The sequence below is a fragment of the Choloepus didactylus genome, chromosome 2, assembly GCF_015220235.1.
Source record: "Choloepus didactylus isolate mChoDid1 chromosome 2, mChoDid1.pri, whole genome shotgun sequence".
Taxonomy (NCBI): Eukaryota; Metazoa; Chordata; class Mammalia; order Pilosa; family Megalonychidae; genus Choloepus; species Choloepus didactylus.
The window spans coordinates 33,148,210-33,168,017 of NC_051308.1; the positions used below are offsets into that span (position 1 = coordinate 33,148,210).

The window sequence follows — 19,808 nt, forward strand, 5'->3', positions numbered from 1 at the left end:
TAGCTCTCTGTGAGATCCGATTGCAAGGACGTTCTCAGTAGAAGGTGATTCGCTGTGCCCGTTTCCTCTGGACCTGCCGTAATGGCTTCCACATGAGCTGGACAAACCCCTGCTTGGCTCATCTCGTGTGATTAGGTTTTTCCATTGTTGCCCTCATGCATTGTCTGCCCAGATTGTTTACGCAGCCTTCTGGGTGCTTAGATAAGAAATACCCCAGCCTTCGTTAGCCGTCTCTGGTGAGCTCCATCAGAAGGATCTAGAACAAACAGTCTTTTCAGTAAAGGCCCAGCCCTTTTGTCACAGGGCCCTGCGGATGCTGTGCTTCAGGATAGAACGGGGCTTGGCGTTAGGGTGAGGGGTTACGTGTTGGGGATACGAGTTGTTAGATTTAGTAGGGAAGAATTCCTCGCCTTAAACAGATTTTAACTTGAAGACTTGAAGACAAGAAGCAGCTGAGTTTTAGGGAATGAAAGGAAAAAAAGGAGGCTTTTTAACCCTTGGGGCCCAGCAGCTGGAGACTGTCCTGGTGCTGAATGCACGGAAGGTTGGCTTCGCTGCCACGGTGCTTCCTGCGTCACGACCCAGGACTCGGGGCAGGGACCCAGGGGCCCCACATCCCCTCCTGCGGCCTCGTCTTCTCGGTCTCCATGGGTTAAGGCAGGACCATCCCCGTCTCCTGCTTCTGCAGAATTCCTAGGTGCTCCTTTCCAGCTCAGAAACTTGCAGTTTTTACTTCCTGTGACTTTGCTTGTCAGAGATCCCCTTTCTCAGTAACTTGAAATACTTCTCGGTTCAGGTTCTTCATCCCACTCTTCAGAAGGGCCTGATGCCTTTTGGGACAGGGGATCTCTGTCTCTACAGCCCATTCTTATTAAAGTTGACTTAGGGATATTTTTTTCTAGGGAAGCGTTTATTGCTGGAAAATAAAAGGATTTTGGTTTTTAAAAAGTAGTCATATGGGTGAAGGTTTAAATTCCAGCTATCACTTACTGCTCTCAGGCCCAGTGTCTACGAAATGGAAGTAATAACAACTGCTTTGCATGACTTGTGAAAATAAAATGAGGAGATGGTCAATAAATGCAAGGTCTCCTCTTTTTTCTCCCCAAGGAGCTCACCCTCCCCAAACACACACACACACACACACACACACACACACACACACACACACACACGCATGCACGCGCGCACACATGCACACAGGTCAATCCTTGTTATTTTGCATATTCTATATTTATATTTGAGAATTCACCTGTAAACTAAAATTTATTTGTAACCCCAAAATTAATACCAGCGGTACTTTTGCAGCCATTCTCAGACATGAGCAGAATTTGAGTTACCTGATCTGCACATTCCTGCTAAGATAGAACAAGGCGATGCCCTGCCTTCTTGTTTCAGCTCTCACACTGCAAACAAGTGACCTTTTGGGGATATGTTTAGTGCCACTTTTTTTTTTTTTTTTTTTTTTTTTGCATTTTTGTGTTTTTTGTTTGTGATTTCGCTGTTTACATTGGCTCCCAACTCTAGTGCTAGAAAGTACTAAAAGTCTAGTGTTGCCTAGGGCAAAACATTATGATGTGCCTTATGGGGAAATAGACTTGTTAGATAAGCTGCTTTCAGGCCTGAGTTACAGTGCTGTTGGCTGTGAGTTCAATGTTGATGAATCAACAATATATAATAAATAAGGTGACTTTAAATGGAAACACACATAAAACAAGTTTATGTATTGATTGAGCAGTTGACATATATATGACCAGAGGCTCACGGGAACCTACCCCTTCTTTTCTCCTAGGGGTAAGAATAGCTCAGTTTTTACTAATTCAGTGTTCTTGGAAGCTTTATAGAACATAACTAACAAGAATAACAAGAACTGACTGTATTCACATACACGGATGGTCCTCACTGTTTTTACTTAAGAAACATGCTGAGAAGGAGTAGTACAGAGAGAAGAGCAACCCGCAGGCTTGCTCACTCACTGTGTGCCCTGACACCATGGGGAGGGGGCTGTTTTTAAGGACTCTTCTCAGACTGCTTAAAGGCAGGAGGTGCCCCCAGTTCCACTGTGTCCACACATAAAATGGGAACTGACACGTTGCATCGGCCTTCTCCCAGCTTCCTCTGCGGGTCCACTGATGTTGGAATAACAGGTCGTTTTCAGAGCCCTAGAATGTCCATCAGTCCAAGAAGTGCGATGAGCCAGCTGTCCTCCCTTCACTAGACAAGTGAGAGGGGGTGAGAACGAGGGCAGTCGAATGGCTTGGTCGTTTCCCTGGTGGAGAAGTGGTGGGAGTGGGGCGGGTGCACACACACTGCCCTCCCCATCCTCCCACTCCACTCACCCGCAGGTCTCCTTGCCTCTGGCTGTTCTGATCAGCCTATTTGTAGGATGGGTAAAGCCACCTCTGACTGTGGGCCACAGAGATGACGTGTGGGAGGCCCTTGCAGCCCACCAGGGGCTCCTGGGGCCAAGGTCAGGCTACTTTTAATTTGTAACAACAGGCTTTGAATTCATCCTAAGCAGAAAGTAGTGAGTCTGTTTGTAATGTCAAGCTTTTTGTTTGCTTTGTTCTAGAGCAAATCATGGAGGAAAATAAAGAACATGGTGCACTGGTCTCCCTTTGTCATGTCCTTCAAGAAGAAGTACCCCTGGATCCAGCTGGCGGGACACGCAGGTGAACAGAGCTCTCTGGGACCTCCCCAGCAGGAGGACTTGGCTCTCAGAGGAGGAGCCGAGTAAATGTGAGAGGGGTAGGGCCTGGTGCCAGAGGTTCCAGGAGGGAAAAAGCATCCAGAACAGGTGTCTCCTGAGGGACTTTCTAGCCTGAAGTTGCAGCCATGTTTGCAAGATGTGGCTTTAACACTGTGTTGTAAATGAGCCACAGACAACTGACATCTCCAAAGGCCATGCCACAGCCTGCCCCCCACCCAACACACAAACATCCTCTCCTCCCTCTGTCGCTGCCTCTTTCTCAGTCTCTCTCCTTCTCTTTCAATCTCTGCCAATTTTACTGAGTAAAACAGCTAAAATCAAACATCTTTATAGCATGCTTACCATTGTCGATCTGGACAAGGAGGCAAAGCTAACCACTTCATTGAGCACCTACTGTATACCTACATTGCAACAGTCTGGGGGTTACATTAATCAAGATGTAGTCTCTGCCCTAAAGGAGCTTACGGCTGGTGGGAGATGCAGGCAAATCACCCCACAACTGCAAGACAGTGTGCAAGTGCTGGGATGCGGGGAGGCTGGGGTTAGTGGTGTGGTCTCCATCAGCGGCACAAGAGGAAGAACATCTGTAGCCAAAGCCCCAGCACCGTCTAGTGTACTCATGGGGGTCTTTGGCACGTGTTGTCCTCTGGGGGCAGTTCAGTGGCTGCCTGTGGTCTTGGCCTTCATAACTTTGCCAGTCTGCAGGTTCTTTCCAACACAAGGTCTGACATTTCTGTAGTATCTCCAACCACATCGGCGCCTGTGGGGTGGGCACCCTTGGTAAATACTTACCTGAGTTTATGGCTCAGAAAGGGCATGGCCCAGGCAGCTGTGCCTTGAATCCACACTCGTCAGCCCTCTCGTTCTCCCCGAGCTGGTGCAGAATCCTGTCCTCTCCCAGCTTCTCCTCTCCTGAGACTGAGAGACACCTTCATTGCCTTAGAAGCAGGATCGATGATGGGATTGGGATAATAATAGTGATCACAATAAGAGTTCATAGGTCTTAGTGCTTATCACTTGCTCATTTCACCCTGAGAACCCTCCATGGGGAACTGTGGTGTTATCCTTCTTCAGATGAGGAGTCGGGGATCAGGGAAGCCGAGAAACCAGCCCAGGCGTGCATCCACCGCCCCACCCCCCATTTGACTGTTGAGCTGAATCTCCCCTGTAAGTGCTCATGACCCCAGGTGGGGATTTGGCGCACTTAGAGCCCTGAGCGTGTGCAAGTGCACCCGCATCCCAGAGAGGTGCAGGAACCAGAGGGTCAGAGCAGGGAGGCCTCTGCTGGTGGCAGCCTGGGGACTGAGGCCCTCCTCCCATCTTGCTCTGCAGGTAGCTTCAAAGCCGCTGCCAATGGCAGGATCCTGAAGAAGCACTGTGAATCAGAGCAGCGCTGCCTGGACCGGCTGATGACCGATGTGCTGAAGCCCTTCGTGCCTGCCTACCACGGCGACGTGGTGAAGGACGGGGAGCGCTACAACCAGATGGACGACCTGCTGGCTGACTTCGACTCGCCTTGCGTGATGGACTGTAAGATGGGCGTCAGGTGAGCCAGGCTCTCGGGGCACAGGCTGCCGGTGTGATGGGCACCCAGGGTGGCCTTTATGGCCAGGAGGCTGGGGCTTTCTGGACTGCCCCTGAGCCTCCTGCAAGGACCAGCTAGGGTCCCCCTACCTCAGACAGCTCACTCTGTGTGCACGGGGTACAGGGCCCTGGCTTTACTCCGTGACGGCCCCTTCCCTTCTCTGATGCACTGTGGTGGAGGGGCTGGAGCCAGTAGCCAATGGGGTCAGAAAGGGGTTCCCTGACTTGGTGCTGAGCCTCGCCAGGGAGAGGGGCTAAGAGAGCTGCCTGTTGGGGATCAGGTAGGATTGCTTGGAGGAAGAATCAGGGAGGAAGGAAGCAAAATGGTGACCTCCTTTATGTGAGCCACCCAGGGAGACTGGGGCAGAGGCTCACCACGCCCGGTGAGTGGGAAGAGAGAGAGCTGGCTCATAGAACACGTTGTTTTGCCAAAAAATACTTGTGCCTGCTGTGAGAGTGCAGCTGTGGAGGGCGCCCAGGAGCTCGAGAGTCTCTGCCGGCGTACACTCCCTGATTTGGGCCTGAGTGTGGCCCAGCCCGGTGGCAGCGAGCTCCAGGGACCTTGGGTCTGCGTGTAGAATTGGATTCCACCCTGCAGGTTCTTGACTGCAGGACCCAGGCTCACTCCGAGGTCTGCCCAGATTGGCAAACCTGGATGGGACTTTGGGAAGGGAGAGGAGAAAGGAAGAGTGGGCTGGAGGAGGCAGGGCAGAGAGCAGGGGTAACGAGCTGCTTTGGGAGGGAATGGCTGATATTCTGGCTGTGGCCTTTTCTCATCCCCTTTCAAGCTTTTACCTTTCAATCCTAAGAGTCACCGCGGCTCCTCCTCCCCTGCCGGCCTCTGTCCCTCTGAGGCACTGTTGGCCCATGTGGCGTCCAGGGTGCTCTGCTCACCTCGGAGAGCCTGTCCCAGACTGCAGGTGACCAGATGCTCGGCCCCTCCACCCCTGCCCTGCGGGGCCTGGGAAAGCAGAGCTCAAGCGTGAGAGAGACAGACTTGGGGAGAAAGGGCAGAAGCCTTCCTGCTCCCCCTGGGATTTCTGCCCTAGAGCCAGATCCTGCAGGCCGACCAGCTGCTCTTCCCTTGCTAGTGCTCCCAGGGCAGGGCTGGAGGGGCAGGGGGGGTGGACGGAGAGCCCCAGCCTCGGCTCTCGCACCGTTCCTAGGTGCCTGCCTCCCGCCATCCACGGCCCTTGGTATCTCACCTGGCAGGGAGCTGGGGTGCAGCTGGGAGGAGACAGGACACCCCTCCAGCAACCACTGGGCCCAGCTCTTCCCAAGAGACTCGTTTCTGTCCCCAGAATACCCTCTTCCTCTGGCGCAAAAGATGTGTTCCCTCAAGGGGAGGCCTGGCCCTCCTTTCCAACCCAAATACCAGAAGGATTCAGCCTGCCTGCAGGGGAAGGGAGTTCAGGTCATAGCACAAACAAATGGAAAATATTCCAGTTGGTGTTCACCCAGACCGTGACTAGAGAAGTACAGCCCTGTGTCAAGGACGGTTGGCCAGTGGTTTCCTGAAAATCAGCAGCCCCAAGGACGAGCGCTGCAGGCTGAGCCCTGGGTCACACTGCCTGGTGCGCTTGCCTGTTCGGCGGGCCTGCAGGAGGTGCCGTGGGCAGGAACCCTGCCCACTGAGGCTGTCCCCTGGTCCCCCTGCCCACCAGCTTCTCTCCCATTGCACCCAGGACTCTCAGGAAAGCACCTAGAGTGACCAGCAAGGCTGCAACATTTAACCCTTGTGGGCAGGGACTTGGGAAAGGAATAGGCCAAGGGTTCTAGGGTGAGAAGAGTATGCCTGCTAGGGCGGATGCAGGTTTCCCCAGAACCAGGAACCCCCTGACCCACTGCCATCTTCCCTGCCTCCTGTATCCTATTCTGGAAGCCTGGAAGTTGCAAACTAAACAAGAAGGGCAGACTTCCTATTGCTCCGAGTGCTGTTAAAACATTTCATCCTCATAGCCCCCTGCGAGAGGATGGTGTTCCAATTTGAGCAGTGAGACTCTGACCCTCAGGGGTTAAGTGATTCACTCGGGCCATATCGCCCGTCTGTGTCCCAATCCAGATTTGCACCAGGCCAGCACTTCCCAAGTGTTCTGGGGAACCCTGCTTGTATGGTGTGCTATTAGATGTTCTGCAGTCAGTTACATTTGGGCTGTGGATTGTGGTGTCCCCTCGATGCACCTTCCACATCCCTTTGCCGTAGAGCCTCTCCTGTGACCAGCATTTCATGGCAGTGCTTCTCTTGGTCACACCCCAAAATGTGGCCCCATCCTTGCCAGAGCAGGGAGGCTGGAGCCGGAGCCAAGGGCTGCTGTGGACACCAGGCCGGGGCACTGGGGGCTGAGGCTTGTCACAGGGACACGGCACGAGAGGAGAGCAGCAAACCCAGCAAGTGATGCAGATGCCTGTAGCATCTTAAACTAAGGGCTTCTAGCGACCCCTGTTCCATATACATGTTTTTCCAAATGGAGAGCCTGGAGGTTGTTTTGAAGAGTTTTCTTACATTTGACCCCCTAAATCTGCATCCTCCTGTCGGCCACTGGGAGTCAGGAAGTATGTTTTTGACATCCAGACCAGGGCTGATAGGTGGACTCCCAGCACCTCTCTACTCTTTTTGAAGGTGCTGATGGCTTCTAGACTCCTTCCCGAGAAGGAGCACTTCCTTGAATTAGTTTTGCATTACCTCTTTTAACCCAGCTTACCTCGATGCGATGAGCGGGTTTCTGCTCCCTCTGCAGGTGATAGCAGGTCTGGCTTTCCCTCTGGTGGAGGGCAGGTCATGCTGCCTTCAGGGCAGCACATGTGTCTGTACCCTGCCCCCCCACCCGGAGGACCCCAGCCTTCACTATACAGCTGGTGACCCTTGTGGGCACCTCTCCTAAGCCCCTGTTCTCTCCTGGGGGTGAGTGACTGCCCAGTTCTGGGCTGCAGAGCCCTTTTTGGAGAAAGCCCATGTAAAAAGGGACTTGACATCAAGGCCCACTTCCTCTTTGAAGAAATGCTTGGGAGCTCTTTGCAGAAGTGCTGCCAGCTACCCACTCTGCAGGCCCTGGAGCTCACTCAGTAGTATTCGGGATTGCCAATCCCTTCCCCCAGCTGCTGCCACTTTCACCTGCCACCAGTCCACACACAGAAGCACACACACCGGGCCAGCTCACATGGCACCCAAAGGGCTGGATGCAGAAACACCCTGCTCACAGCCTCTCTCTGCTTCACAGCTCTCCTCACCATGGGCTGTAGCTCCGTGTGTGTGCACATTAGTGGTGCATGTGCATATGTGTACATGTGTGTGCATGCATGTGTATTTGTGTGCATGTGTGGGCATGTTTGTGTGTGCATGAACAACCATGGGCTGATGGCCTCCCACCTGCAGTCTTCATTACCTCCTGAAAGATCCTAAAAGACCAGGCCTAAGTTCACACCCAAGTATTTGTTTTTCCTTCCCTTTTCTCTCACTGCAAATATCAATTGATTCAGTGGTTTCTGAAAACCTATCTTGTTTATGATGTCATGGGATTTTTCTTCAGTCTGTTCTGCAGTTTGTTCAGCAGCTTGGAGAAGGTGTGGTGGAAAGCGGTGGAGCAAGGCAGGGGGCGACAGGCATGGGGATAGGGCATGGGTGCAGGATGGGAGGAGGAGGGGCCTGTTGTCAGCAGCAGGCTGCCTTGTGGCCAGCTCCCACCCAGGCAGAGGCTTCGGGGAGAAGAGTTCCCTCTACTGCAACTGACACTGCCAATTTCTGTTTCCCGGAGTCATGGTCACGTCTGAGCCCATTTGTTGAGGGGAGAAGCAAGGTTTAAAATGGGAGTAGGAAAGAGGGGAAGGGCAGGGCTTTGGGGTATGTGGAGGGGTTCGCACCTATTTGTTGCAGGGGTGACTCGCCCACCTCCAGTTTGGGAGACGGTAAGGGAAGCAGCCCTGCAGGCAGCCTGATGTAGCCCAGAGCGTGTGTGCGGCCTGGCAGCCTGGGCCCGGTCTGCAGGGTCCAGTGGTTCAGCCTCCAGCTGCTCACGTCTTGTACTTGTCCCTGCTTCTGTTACACCACTATTTGCCAGGCAACCCAGCCTGCTCGTGAGGAGGGCAGGGCAGTGAGGCCATCCATTTGGACATGTTTTCTCAGGCCTCTGGGCCCGGGGACTCTGGTAATAGTAGGCTGATGGGGTGAGGTGGGCCAGGCACGTCTCGGGGAGAGAGCAGAGGCAGAGAGGCCACAGGGCGTTTTATCCCCATCATCTAGCACTGTAGTCCCCTTCAGAGGTCACCTCTGGCCTAGGTTTTGTGTTCAAGCTTCCCCTACTTCAGAGAGAGCCAGAAATGTTGAAGAGCAGGCTTGGCCCTTCAGGCTGCTGGAGAATTGGGGTGATGGGTGGGAAGAGGAAAACAGAGTGAGTTCTCTGACCAGCACAGAGCTGGCTTAGAATGCCCTTGCTTTATGGAAGGGACTTGACCCTTTATGGAAGGGTCCCAGGCAGCCGAGGGACACAGCTGGCCATGAGCAGACCCTGCATTCAGCGCCCTGCCTGGTCCCCACCTGCATTCACGATGAGGGACGGGGAAGTTTCCACTCTGCAGGGTGAGCCACTGAGCTTCTCTGCCTCCTCCTTCCTTACCCTGTGATCCCTGCGAGGGTCTCAGCTCTGCTGCTAAGCTGACTGTGGACCTCTGGCAAGGTCCCCACCTGCTCTGTGCCTCCATCTGCAATCAGAGCAAGGGGCTGCCACGGGCCGTGGCCTGGCCTCACGTCGCCCCGCTGCCCACACAGGACCTACCTGGAGGAGGAGCTCACCAAGGCCCGCAAGAAGCCCAGCCTTCGGAAGGACATGTACCAGAAGATGATCGAGGTGGACCCCGAGGCCCCAACAGAGGAAGAGAATGCCCAGCGGGCTGTGACCAAGCCACGCTACATGCAGTGGAGAGAGACCATCAGCTCCACGGCCACCCTTGGGTTCAGGATCGAGGGCATCAAGGTGAGGTTGGCGAGGTGTGGCGTGAGGCTGCCAGGGCTGTCCGCTCCCAGGTGGGTGGGCACTGGGGCCTCAGCCCTGCCTGAATCCACCCTGGGGCCTCTTGCTTCTCTCAGGATCCTTAGGAGGCTGTCAGCTTCTCCCTGCACAGGCCCAGGGTCTGGGCAGCCAGCCACAAGGACAGACATGGAGAAGTTAGTTCCTGGCCTATCCCCTGGGCTGAGGTGTAAGTGGATGCTTCTAGTCCTGCCCAGCAGTCAGCCCTTTGCTGACAACTCTACACTTAACCAGGATACGGACCACGCCCAACATGGGGACCCCTTCTTGGGAGCCAGCTTGCAGGATGCCAGGGGGAGAGCTGGCTCGTCCTGCCCACAGCCCACTCACTGGGGCACTGGCCGTGAGATACAGCCGGCAGGACACACATGGGCTGCCTTTGGTGTCTGAATCGTGGTCCCCTGCTTTACTCAAACAGGCAGGACTGAGAACCCCTCATTGGTGTCACCAAATGCATCTGGTGAAGCTGCACTTAGGGGCCCTTGGCCGATCTGAGACCACCCCCAGTTTCTAGGAAACCTCATTCTCTTTTCTTCCCTCCTCAGTCCCCTGTGAAGGGTTTAAGGATGCTCTTCCTGTATGGAGGCCCCTCCACATCTCCCCTGCTATTAAACTTGCAAAAATCGGCTCAGATCTGCGCTTACCCAGGGGTCACGCGCATGAGGCAGGGCCTTGCCCCTCTCGGGCAGCTGTCCCTCTGGGAGTGGGTGGCTGTTTTCTGCAGTGCTTGTGAGTTTCCGTTCTCTGTCCCTTCTTGGCCCTTGGAGGAGGGCTAGGGAGATGGGAGTCCTGACTCATGAGCAGCTGACGTGAGGGAATTGAGACGGGGTCCTGTCAGGGCTCCCCAACAGCCTCTTCTCAGGTGGTGTGTAGGTGTCATTTCCTGCAGCTTCCTGTGTCTCACTGCTGACAGGGACATGTGGGGAAAATCTTTCGCCTTCCCCCAGGACGCCTGCTTTGTGAACTCAGGACTGGGAAAGCCATTGGCCCCTTCCCTGTCTTCTGAAACCAGCTTTTCCCTCTTTTCTGTATAAAAGCCCTCAGACTGGAGGCAATTATGAGCTCATCCTCTTCCTTTTAACACTCATTTTCCTGTATTTATCTGTTCAGAACAAATCTACTTTCCCCTTCACCTTTCCCCCTCAAACAGGACGTCTCTTGTGGTGCTGTGGGAACAGCAAACAGCTGGTCTCCTTGGGCCAAAGGTCCACCAGCTCAGAGAGGAATCAGCTGCCACCATGGGCACCCTGTCCACCCCCTGCTCGGCCCTCAGTCCAGGAACCGCTTTGTGCAGGAGGCCTGAGAGAAAGACTCCACCAGACGCCCCCTCCCGCCCCTCTGCTCTCTGCCTGTCCACTCCCCACTGCCCACCCTCTGCCCAGGGTCCTGGCCATTCTTTCAGAGGCAGCCGCAGTGTGGTCAAAGTTTTAACTCATCCTCAACCCGTGCTGGAGAGGTTTGGGGGCTCTGGGCAGAGAAATCCCTTCTTACCCTTTGTCTGCTCCTCGTAGATGAGCTAAGCCCTGTGTGCCGCCCCCTAACAGCCTGGGACAGAGAGGCACCCCGGCCAAGCAGATGAAGCAGCCTCGTGCTAGGTGGATCAGGGAGCAGAGTTGGGGAGCAGGGAGAGGGTCTAATTCAGCTTTAAGGGGCTCTCATAAAAGATCTTAAGATACTGAAGGGAGCAGAGCTAGACTTGTAGGGAGCACGTCTCTCCTGTCTGAACAGATGGACCTTTGGGCTATGGCCCTTCCCTGACTGCAGAGCAAACCTGGGCTGCCTGGAAGCTGGCACTCCAGTGATGGGGAAACCGAGGCTGGCTGGCTCCTTTGGCCCCTCGTGCCAAACCCATAGGATAAACCGAGGCCAGGCCATCTCCCTCGGGCCCCCCACCTGCTCATGCTCAGGACAGCTGGCTCCCGCTGCCAGGCTCCTCCCCCTTTTTTGCCTTGGCCCAAATGCCCCTTCCCACCTCCAGGTGGCCTGCCTGGAAGGCCTTGCCACCCTCCCGTCTTCTCATCAAGGCCCAGGACAGGGCCCCTCTGTGGTGCTGTCTGAATTAGCCATTTCTTCCCTGGACACCCCTGAGCCTGGTTCTGTCGGGCACCTGCCTTCCTGGCCTGTGGGTGAGCCCCCTGCTGCCCCCTGTGTCCCCATGAGCAGCCTGGGGTATGGGAATCAAGATGCGTATGGGACAGGGGTCAGGATGGGGTCAGCATGGGGTCGGGATGGGGATCAAGACAGGGTCAGCATGAGCTCGCTTGCTCTGCAGCCCCTGTACCAGCACAGGGCAGGCACAGGGGAGGCCTCCAGGACCCTCTGATGGGTGAGTGCCAGCCCTGCCAGTGGGTCCCTGCTGACTGCTCCCCTGGGTGGGGGTGTCGTTCTCCTTCTCAGAAAGAAGACGGCTCGGTAAACCGGGATTTCAAGAAGACCAAAACGAGGGAGCAGGTCACCGAGGCCTTTAGAGAATTCACTAAAGGAAACCTTAACATCCTGGTGAGTGAGGGCACCTCTCGGGTGGAGGCCGGGGCCTTGGGGTCTCAGGAAGGGACAAGGGGCCATGCCTGCCCTGAAGCCTTCCCCACCCTGGATGGAGCTGGGCCATGGTGGTGGTGGCCACGGTGCCCACACAGGAAACCCTGGCCCCTGACTTCTGCTTGGAAGGTGAAGAGCAAGGTGATGTGGTTGTCAGCCCTGTGTGGTAGTGAGCAGGGAAGCTCAGCAAACACCCGCTAACTCTTCTCCGTAAGTCATCAGCCTCACAGCTCCAGAAAACATTTTCATTTCCCCAAGAGAATAATTGCTGTATGTCTTTAGCATCTCCTGCCTGCCTGCCTGCCAGGTGTCATGCTAAATGCTCATTTAACATCAGTGCGCCCCTCTGATGGGGATAGATGTTCTTGTCCCCATTTTAAGGTGGAGACACTGAGAGGTCAAGTACACACATCTGGGAGAGGGTGGAGCTGGGATTCAAACCCAGGGCAGCCTGGCCTCTGCCTGGGCGAGGGGGCTGAGGGAGGGAGGTCTGCCCCAGGGCTCATACCACCTGCAAGAAATGACTGTTTCTGAGCCTGGGGCTGTGGGCAGTACAAGTTCATGACAAACAGATTTCATTTGTGTTTGCTGCTGCAGCAGTGGGCAGGCTGCAGAAGATGTTTGGGCCTTCCAACCTCTGGGTTGAAACTCTCATTTTCCCAGCTGAGTTAGTGTGTGTTGTGCCACTGTACCTCCTGGGCAGGGCACCCCAGAACAGCCAGAGGCCTGGGCACACCGGGGTTGGGGGCTCTGGGACTGCCTGAATGGGCTCCTGAATGCGGGGTTGGGAGGAGTGGACTCAAACAGCCTTCCCCTCAAGGAGACTCAGTTATTGGCTAGTGTGGGGACACCCCTCCCCTTCTTTTTGGCTCTGAATAGCTGCTCATTATGCTTCCCGTGGCCCCTGGAAGCCCCGGTCCTGCCTGGGGCCTGCTGGGGACTTCACCCCCATCTCCCACAGTCTGAGCCCTCCCTGGTTCCTGGGTCAGCCGCTGCTGGGGAGCCTCTCAGCTCCTCAGCTGAGGAATAAATTATCAAGGTCCAAGACCCTCCCACCCCTGACACCCAGTGGCTCTGATGAGCTAAATGGGGCTTAAAGTCCACTCTCCCCCTCCGCCTGAAAGTGTTTAAAGATCAGGTCATCTCTCTGCTTCCAGATTGCCTACCGGGACCGGCTGAAGGACATTCGGGCCACCCTGGAAGTTTCTCCCTTCTTCAAGTGCCATGAGGTAGGTTCCAGGCTCTCGCTCTTGGGCAGAGGGCCACCAGGGGTCTGTTCACCGAGGAGGGGGCATGCCGCCCAGGCTAACAGACCTACTTGTTCCAGAACCCCGGGGGTGCTTTTAGGATGACTGCAGCCAGGGGCAGGCCGTCCAGGATCACCCCCTCGCCACGTGTGGCAGCCACATAATTTGTCTGTGTCAGGCTCCCCTGAGAAATCCGTAGTCCTTGTTCTCTTCCCTCTTCCTCCCCGTCCCAGCTCCTGAGGCTTGTCCGTTCCGGGTGGCAGTGGTAGGACTTCTGTTCCACATACCCCAAGGTCTGAGGGCAGAAGCTCTCTGAGGTGGTAGAGTAGCCGAACAACCCCTATCACCACCGCAAGATCTTCAGAGGAGCCCCTGAGGAGGGGCGGGCGGGTCTCAGGTGCCACTCTCCGAGCAGGCCTGGAACTTCCCACCTGCTGCCACCTTCACAGGGTCAGCAGGCAGCAGGCAGGGAACTTAGAGGGAACCCAGGGATTCCAGGGCCCCCAGCCCTGCACACACACATGCACACACATGCACACACACACCCCTCACCGCCCTGCATGTGTGCACCCCCTCACACCACTGGACACTCAGGGGCATGCACCCCACCCCTAGGAATGGTTGCACCGTGGGGGCTGGGTAAAGCAGCTTTTAGCACTTATAGCTTTTACATGAAGCAGCCCCCACCCATCCAGCTCTCGAAGGGTCTTGTAGGGAGCCTCAGCCTGAGCCCTGTCCACCAAGAGGGCTGTGTGTTCAGCAGGAGGTGCTGGAGACTGGTGGTCCTGGGGCACTTGGCAGGGGGAGTGTCCCTATAGGGAGCATGGGCTGGGCCCTGCTAGCCCACACTGCACGTTTGTGCACTTGCACCGTGGTGCCCTTCCTCTGGGCAGATACACTGTGTGCTGACCTTGCCCTTGGGCTTTGCCCCTTACTTGCCCCTTGGTGGGATGCACTGTATATCGTTACACATGGTGGCCCGGAGGGGGATGCCTAGGCAGGACCACCCAGGAAGATTGAGTGGAGGTGCCCAGCTGACAGCTGCAGGCCTCACTCTGCCCCTGAGCAGCTACAGTCTGTCCAGCCCTCTCCTTCCTCTGTGGAGGATGGGGACGGAGTCTGGAAGGACTTACTGCAGCAGGACCTCCATGCTCCACGTTGGCTCTGAAATCCCATGACCCCTGACCTCCCTGCACTGCCCCAGGCTTGGTCTAGCAGCTCTCCCACACTTCTTCAGCACCTTTGTTTTTATTTCTCGGAATACTCTTTTGCTGTACTCTTTCTGGTGATGCAGAAATTTCAGGTCTAGAAAGAGGCCACATCAGCTGGGATCTCTGTTCATTTCCATCTGGGAAGAAGCAGCCCCTTCTCTGGGCTCGGTATTTCAAGGGGGGCTTCCCTGCCTTGCCCTGGGCGCTGGGGAACTACAATGACACCTCAGCCCCGTCCCACACCCTCTTGCCTCTTTCTGGCCCCACACAGGTGACCTAGGGGAGAGCATGACAGATGGAGTCAGTCTGGAAAAGCTGAGCCTTACTTCCATGCCTCTGACCTGCCCGGAGGGGAAGGTCTTTTGGTGCCCACTGTCCCCGGAGTAAACTGTAGGCAGAGACCAGCCTGGGGACGCCCTACTGGGCCAGTGTGTCCAGAGTTTGTGGGGGCTGTGCTGCTGGAGATGGGGTTGGGGCTGTCAGAGCCTCGCTGCCCTCCTCTTGGTGCCGAGTGTGCATTTGTGCCGGGTACTTTTCTCTGTCCACCACTTCCCCCAGGCAAAGCATTTGGAATCTCCTTAGCACCTTCCCTTTCACCCCCAGCAGTCACTTGAGGGCTTATTGGGAGAGGTCAAGGTCCAGAAGGGGGAAGGGAGGGACCCTCAGGGTTTACCGTGGCTTGAAGCAGTGGGAAGTGTGCAGGCGAGAGGCGGGTGGTGAGGTCTGCCATCCACACGGAGGGGTGGCCACGGTGCCCGGTGTCCGTGCCGTCTGCCCCCCACACTGTCACTCGCCAGCCACCCTGCTCCTACAGGAGAATGGGGCGCTTCCCCCTGGGTGGCGCTGTGGCCTTATGGACGGGTCAGGGGCTCCAGCTCATCCCCCACCCGCCCTTGCCCCTCTCCAGGTCATCGGCAGCTCCCTCCTCTTCATCCACGATAAGAAGGAACAGGCCAAGGTGTGGATGATTGACTTTGGGAAAACCACGCCCCTGCCCGAGGGTCAGACCCTGCAGCACGACACGCCCTGGCAGGAGGGGAACCGGGAGGACGGCTACCTCTCAGGGCTCAACAACCTCATCGAGATCCTCACGGAGATGTCCCGGGGCTGAGAGCCGCCCCCTCCCGCCAGTGCCTGCCTCTCCCTCCCCTTTGCCCTCTTAGTTTTTCCTTCACTTCTTCCTGGGTTCAAGCCTCAGAACTGACCCTCCCGAACTGCACTACAAGACACTTTGTAGAAGAGGAGAAGAAAGGAGGTTTCCTGGTGATTTTCCTAACTTAAGGCTTTGGGGGTGGGGTTTCCACTTCCCTTTGTAAATAGGGTCACCTACTAGAAGAGAAATGCCCAGCGCCTAGGCAGGGCTCCCTGTACAGGAGGTCAGTTGGGTTTAGAGCCTGGAGGGAGGCTTTGGTGGCTGCAGGGTCCCTGGCTGCAGAGGGGAACCTCTAACAACGTGGGATCCCAGCATCCAGGCGACCCCTAGGAAACGCAGGCGTGGCGGGTTTACCTGTGGGCTCCTGCTGCCGCCTGGTGTCCGGTGCCGTGAGTGCACCACTGCCCAAGCACAGTCCCGTTTGTGCCGGGCAGGGGCTCTCAGAGCCCCCGGGTTACAACAGGTTCCTGTTGCCTGGCCGGGAAGCCAGACTTTCTGATAGTTGGGGCACAAAACCACTGGGGAACTATATGTTGGTGGGAATAAAGTGCCCTCTGTCTAGCTGCCCAAGGGATCCCAGAGACAACTTGACCTCTCTAGGGTGGCTAAAGCAGGGACCCCACCCCCAACCCAGGCTAGGGACAGGCCCAGGGGCCAGGGCAGGCCAGAGCGATCTTGGCTGTGTTCCCTGACCAGGCCTTCCCAGAAGGGGGCAGGCAGGAATACTCCCACGGCTTCTGAGGGACTCTACCAGCCCCCGCTTCCCTGGCCCCAGAGGAGGATGGCTCTTCTCGTACCCCTTCACCCTCCCTGGCCTCTCTTGGTGCTTGCCGGCACACGTGGGGTCCTTTCCTGGGGTCCCAAGACCCCAGCAGTTAAACAGCGAGGACGTTAGGCCAGTTTAGGGCAGTGAGGAAGCAGGGCTTCGGCTTTTTGGCACCCTTTTTTCCCTGAAATAAGTCTTAGAGCCTGGGGGAATTAGGCCCATGTTAACCAACTGGGTGTGGCTGCCAGCAGGGGATTCCAGGCCCTTCTTCCTAGAGTCTCCATTTTGCTTGAAGATTTGTGGGAAACCAAGTAATGTTAGACCTTATTTTAATGGTAAAGCAAGTAAGTCTTTATTAGTAAGGAGAATGTAAAATTCGTGTGACTGTTTAAGGAGAAAAACTCCCCTCAAAGCATCCCCTCACTCTCCTTGGCTGTGAGTCCTGCAGGGGTGCAGGGGCCGAGACGCTCTCACTGGGTGCCACCCGGCAGGGGCCGTGGCTCAGTGGCGAGCTGCTGGTGCATACCGAGGTGTGTGCACTGGAGGGAGGGACCCCTGGGCCGCCCTCTTGCCACCCCAGGGTCTTGGGGGCAGCTATCGATCTGCCCCCGTGCGTGACACACGTTCCCTCTGTCACGCTGGGCGAGTGACAGTTGGTGGGGGTGGAGGGTGGGCCAATGAGGATGTATAAGTGCAGCTTTTAAAAAAGGAAATCACTTTTTAAACTTCCTGGTTCTTGTTCAAAATAGTGGTGAGCTCCTGCGTGGGCCGACTTGCCAAAGGTCACACCCCAGCCTCAGCTGAGCAGAGAGACTCATGAGGGCATGTGATCCTGGAAGGAAGGAGGCCTGGGGGCCCCAGAGCTCCAAAGCCAGCTCCCTGTCTCCAGAAGTTAGAAGGGACTGACCCTGGAGGTCTGTGGTTCAGCTGAACTGCTAGGAAGGACCATCATTAATTCAGATGTAGAGATTCTACAACAACAGGCTGGTCAAATGCCACCTTCATTGTATCGATGAGAAAAGTTTGCTAAAGCAAATTAGTGGTGTGAACAAAAATTACCGGGGACCAGCTTAACCGACTTAAAAGAACAAACTTGCCAAGCACTTTAAGCGAGCACCAGTTGTTTGCGATGTGCTGTATGTAAATAATTAGTTGATTAAAGGAGGCCCATGGGGGCTTCTTATTGGGTCATATAATGTATGTGAAAGTGGTATAAAACGGCATCATTTTAGGGTTATTCTATTATTTAGGGTTTTTTGTATTTACCGTGCTAGTTCTCCTACCCTTTCACATCTACTCTGTCTCTAACCCCTTCTGCCTTTTTCCTCCCACCCCTTCCCCTGCCATGTGGCCCTTCCCCCTTGTCACGGTGGGGCAGGTGGACCCTGGAATGGAATTTACCAGCAGCCGCCCCGCCCTGGTCCAGCAGGGACCCCTGGGTTCCTGGCTGTGTGGGTACCGGGAGGTGGGCCCTCAGTACTAATGTCTCTGCACTGCTTGGCTTAGCGTTTGCAGGTTTCCTCAACTGCTTTTCCCAGACTTGCCTTTAGTGTCATGTAAGAAGTTTTTAAGTTATATTTATTTTGTTGGTTTTTAAAAATTGCACAAAACACTAAGACTGAAAGGCTGGATTTTGTTTTTCCTTTGAAGCTTTGCCTTCTTTCTGAACTTCCTTTCCCTACTTGGTGGAAAGAGCTCAGAAGCAGCCCTGGCCCCCAAGATGGACTGCTTCCTCCTCTAGTTGTATTTAGCTTCGAGTTTCTCTGGATTTGGCTAATCCTCGTGTGCAGAAGCAGGTTGTTTATATCCCCCATCGGTGCCCCTGTTTTCTGGAGGCTCTCCTTTCCCTCTGCACCCCTCTCCCCCACGGGACCTTGGAGAAAACTGAACTGTTACATATGCCCCACGCACAGTGCTGCCAGACGGACTGTAAATGCTCTGTACCCTCCAAAATAAAGGCCTTTGGAAACCACGGTGCCCGCTGCGGTGTGACGGCTCTGACCCCTGCCTGATGAGTGGGTGGGTGGGGGTTCTCTTTGGAAGCTGGAGGATGGTCTTGGGGCTACGATGATCCTGGAAAACAGGGGTCAGATGAGTAATTGTTAAATCTACAAAGAATTTAAAGCACTTCAAATTAGTCTTTTCTACGGTCTTCACATAACCTTTTAATAGAATCCCGGGGCGCAGAGCAGCTGACGAAGGAGTGCCCCTCCCCTGGGCTGGGGGACTCACTGGTAACCACAGCTTACTGAGCCTTGTTCCGTGCTCCAGTGCTTGACATCTGTTCTCATTTTGCCCCCACATCAACTCTGAACATGGCACCCTGGTTTCCGTTTTACAGGTGAGGACACTGAGGCTTAGAAAGATCAAGCAACCTGACCTGGGTGGCAAGTGGGCAGTGATTTGAATCCAGAATTTGTCTGGTTTCAAGGAAAATTCCACCTTCTTCTGTCCATACCCTGGGAATATCTGGAAGGCAGAAAGCTGGTTTTCTCTCTGCCCCAGGCCCCAGATGCTAAGCTTGGTGCTTGGCGCAAAGTAGCTGCCCAGAGAGTGTTAAACTCCTAAATGGCTGTTTGGCTGGGTCAGGCGGCAGCAGCCCCCAGATTGCAGAATCCTCTGCAGCTCACCAAGGCTACACTGTTACCTACCATGTGCCTCCTTTAGGCCCCTAAGCCTCCTGGGGGCTTTATTTGCAGAACTTACAATTTTTTTTGGGGGGGGGGGGTGGGGGTGGAATTCATCCTTGCTTATTTTGAACAGTCATAAGCTAAAAGTACAGAAAATGAAAAGCTACAGGGCTTTTGCAACATCTGCCTGGAATGTTCTCCCAGGTTATCATGGGATAGCTATGCAAACTTGAGATTGTCGGCCTTTGTGTCTTATTCTGTCAGTGCCTCAGCAACCAGCTCTGCGTGGGTTCCGTCCAACTTCTATGCAAGTGCAACCAGACAGCCCCTCGCCTGGGGCCCACTCTACACCCAAGTTGTTTCCTGTTCTGCGGCTTGGAGGCCAGTGCCTGTGTAACCTTGAAGTGTGGGGGATTTGACCACCCTCCACCCCCACCCTCCGCTGCGGTACAAACCTTTCACGAATGGGAGACCAGAGCAGGGGGACAGATTTTTCCTCCTTCTCCACCACACCCAACTGACAGCTGCAGTCTGACTGGTGTCTTGGAGAATGGTCCTGTGAGATCACGTGCAGTTCGTAGTGGCCAGCTTGAAAAGCACCCCTGCATTGGTGCATCCTCCTTCCCTGCTTCTTTCTCTTCTTGCCCCTCATTCCTGCTTCCTGGGGTCACACTCTCTTAATAAAGTAGTAGGACATAAGCTTCTGCCTCAGGCTTTGCTTTCTGGAGAACCCAAGCAAAGACAGCCATCCTTGATTTCTTGGCTGAAACGTTGCCCCCTTGGAAAGACCTCTGACTCCCCCAGCTATAGCAAGCTCGCTGTGGTCACTCTCTACCGCATGGCCCGGTGTCATCTTTTAGGGGTGTCCTTACCAGTGTTCAGAACCATTGTGCAGGGTTTATGGTCCGTCTCCTCCATTACCACCTGGCCCCTGCTAACTGCTGCTGCTTC

At 55.2% G+C, this 19,808-nt stretch overlaps 1 protein-coding gene across 2 annotated transcripts in view; it reads left to right on the top strand.

The window, feature by feature from the left end:
• The window catches only part of ITPKB (inositol-trisphosphate 3-kinase B), a 116,010-nt gene extending 97,808 nt beyond the window's left edge, over positions 1-18,202 (top strand). For both annotated transcript variants that reach the window (XM_037822758.1, XM_037822753.1), the window contains exons 3-8: positions 2,570-2,669; positions 4,040-4,253; positions 9,054-9,258; positions 11,710-11,811; positions 13,008-13,079; positions 15,216-18,202. In XM_037822758.1, the coding sequence (XP_037678686.1) occupies positions 2,570-2,669; positions 4,040-4,253; positions 9,054-9,258; positions 11,710-11,811; positions 13,008-13,079; positions 15,216-15,419 (897 nt within the window). In that variant the 3' untranslated portion in view covers positions 15,420-18,202. The remainder of the gene's footprint in view (positions 1-2,569; positions 2,670-4,039; positions 4,254-9,053; positions 9,259-11,709; positions 11,812-13,007; positions 13,080-15,215) is intronic.
• Positions 18,203-19,808: the final 1,606 nt, after the last annotated feature.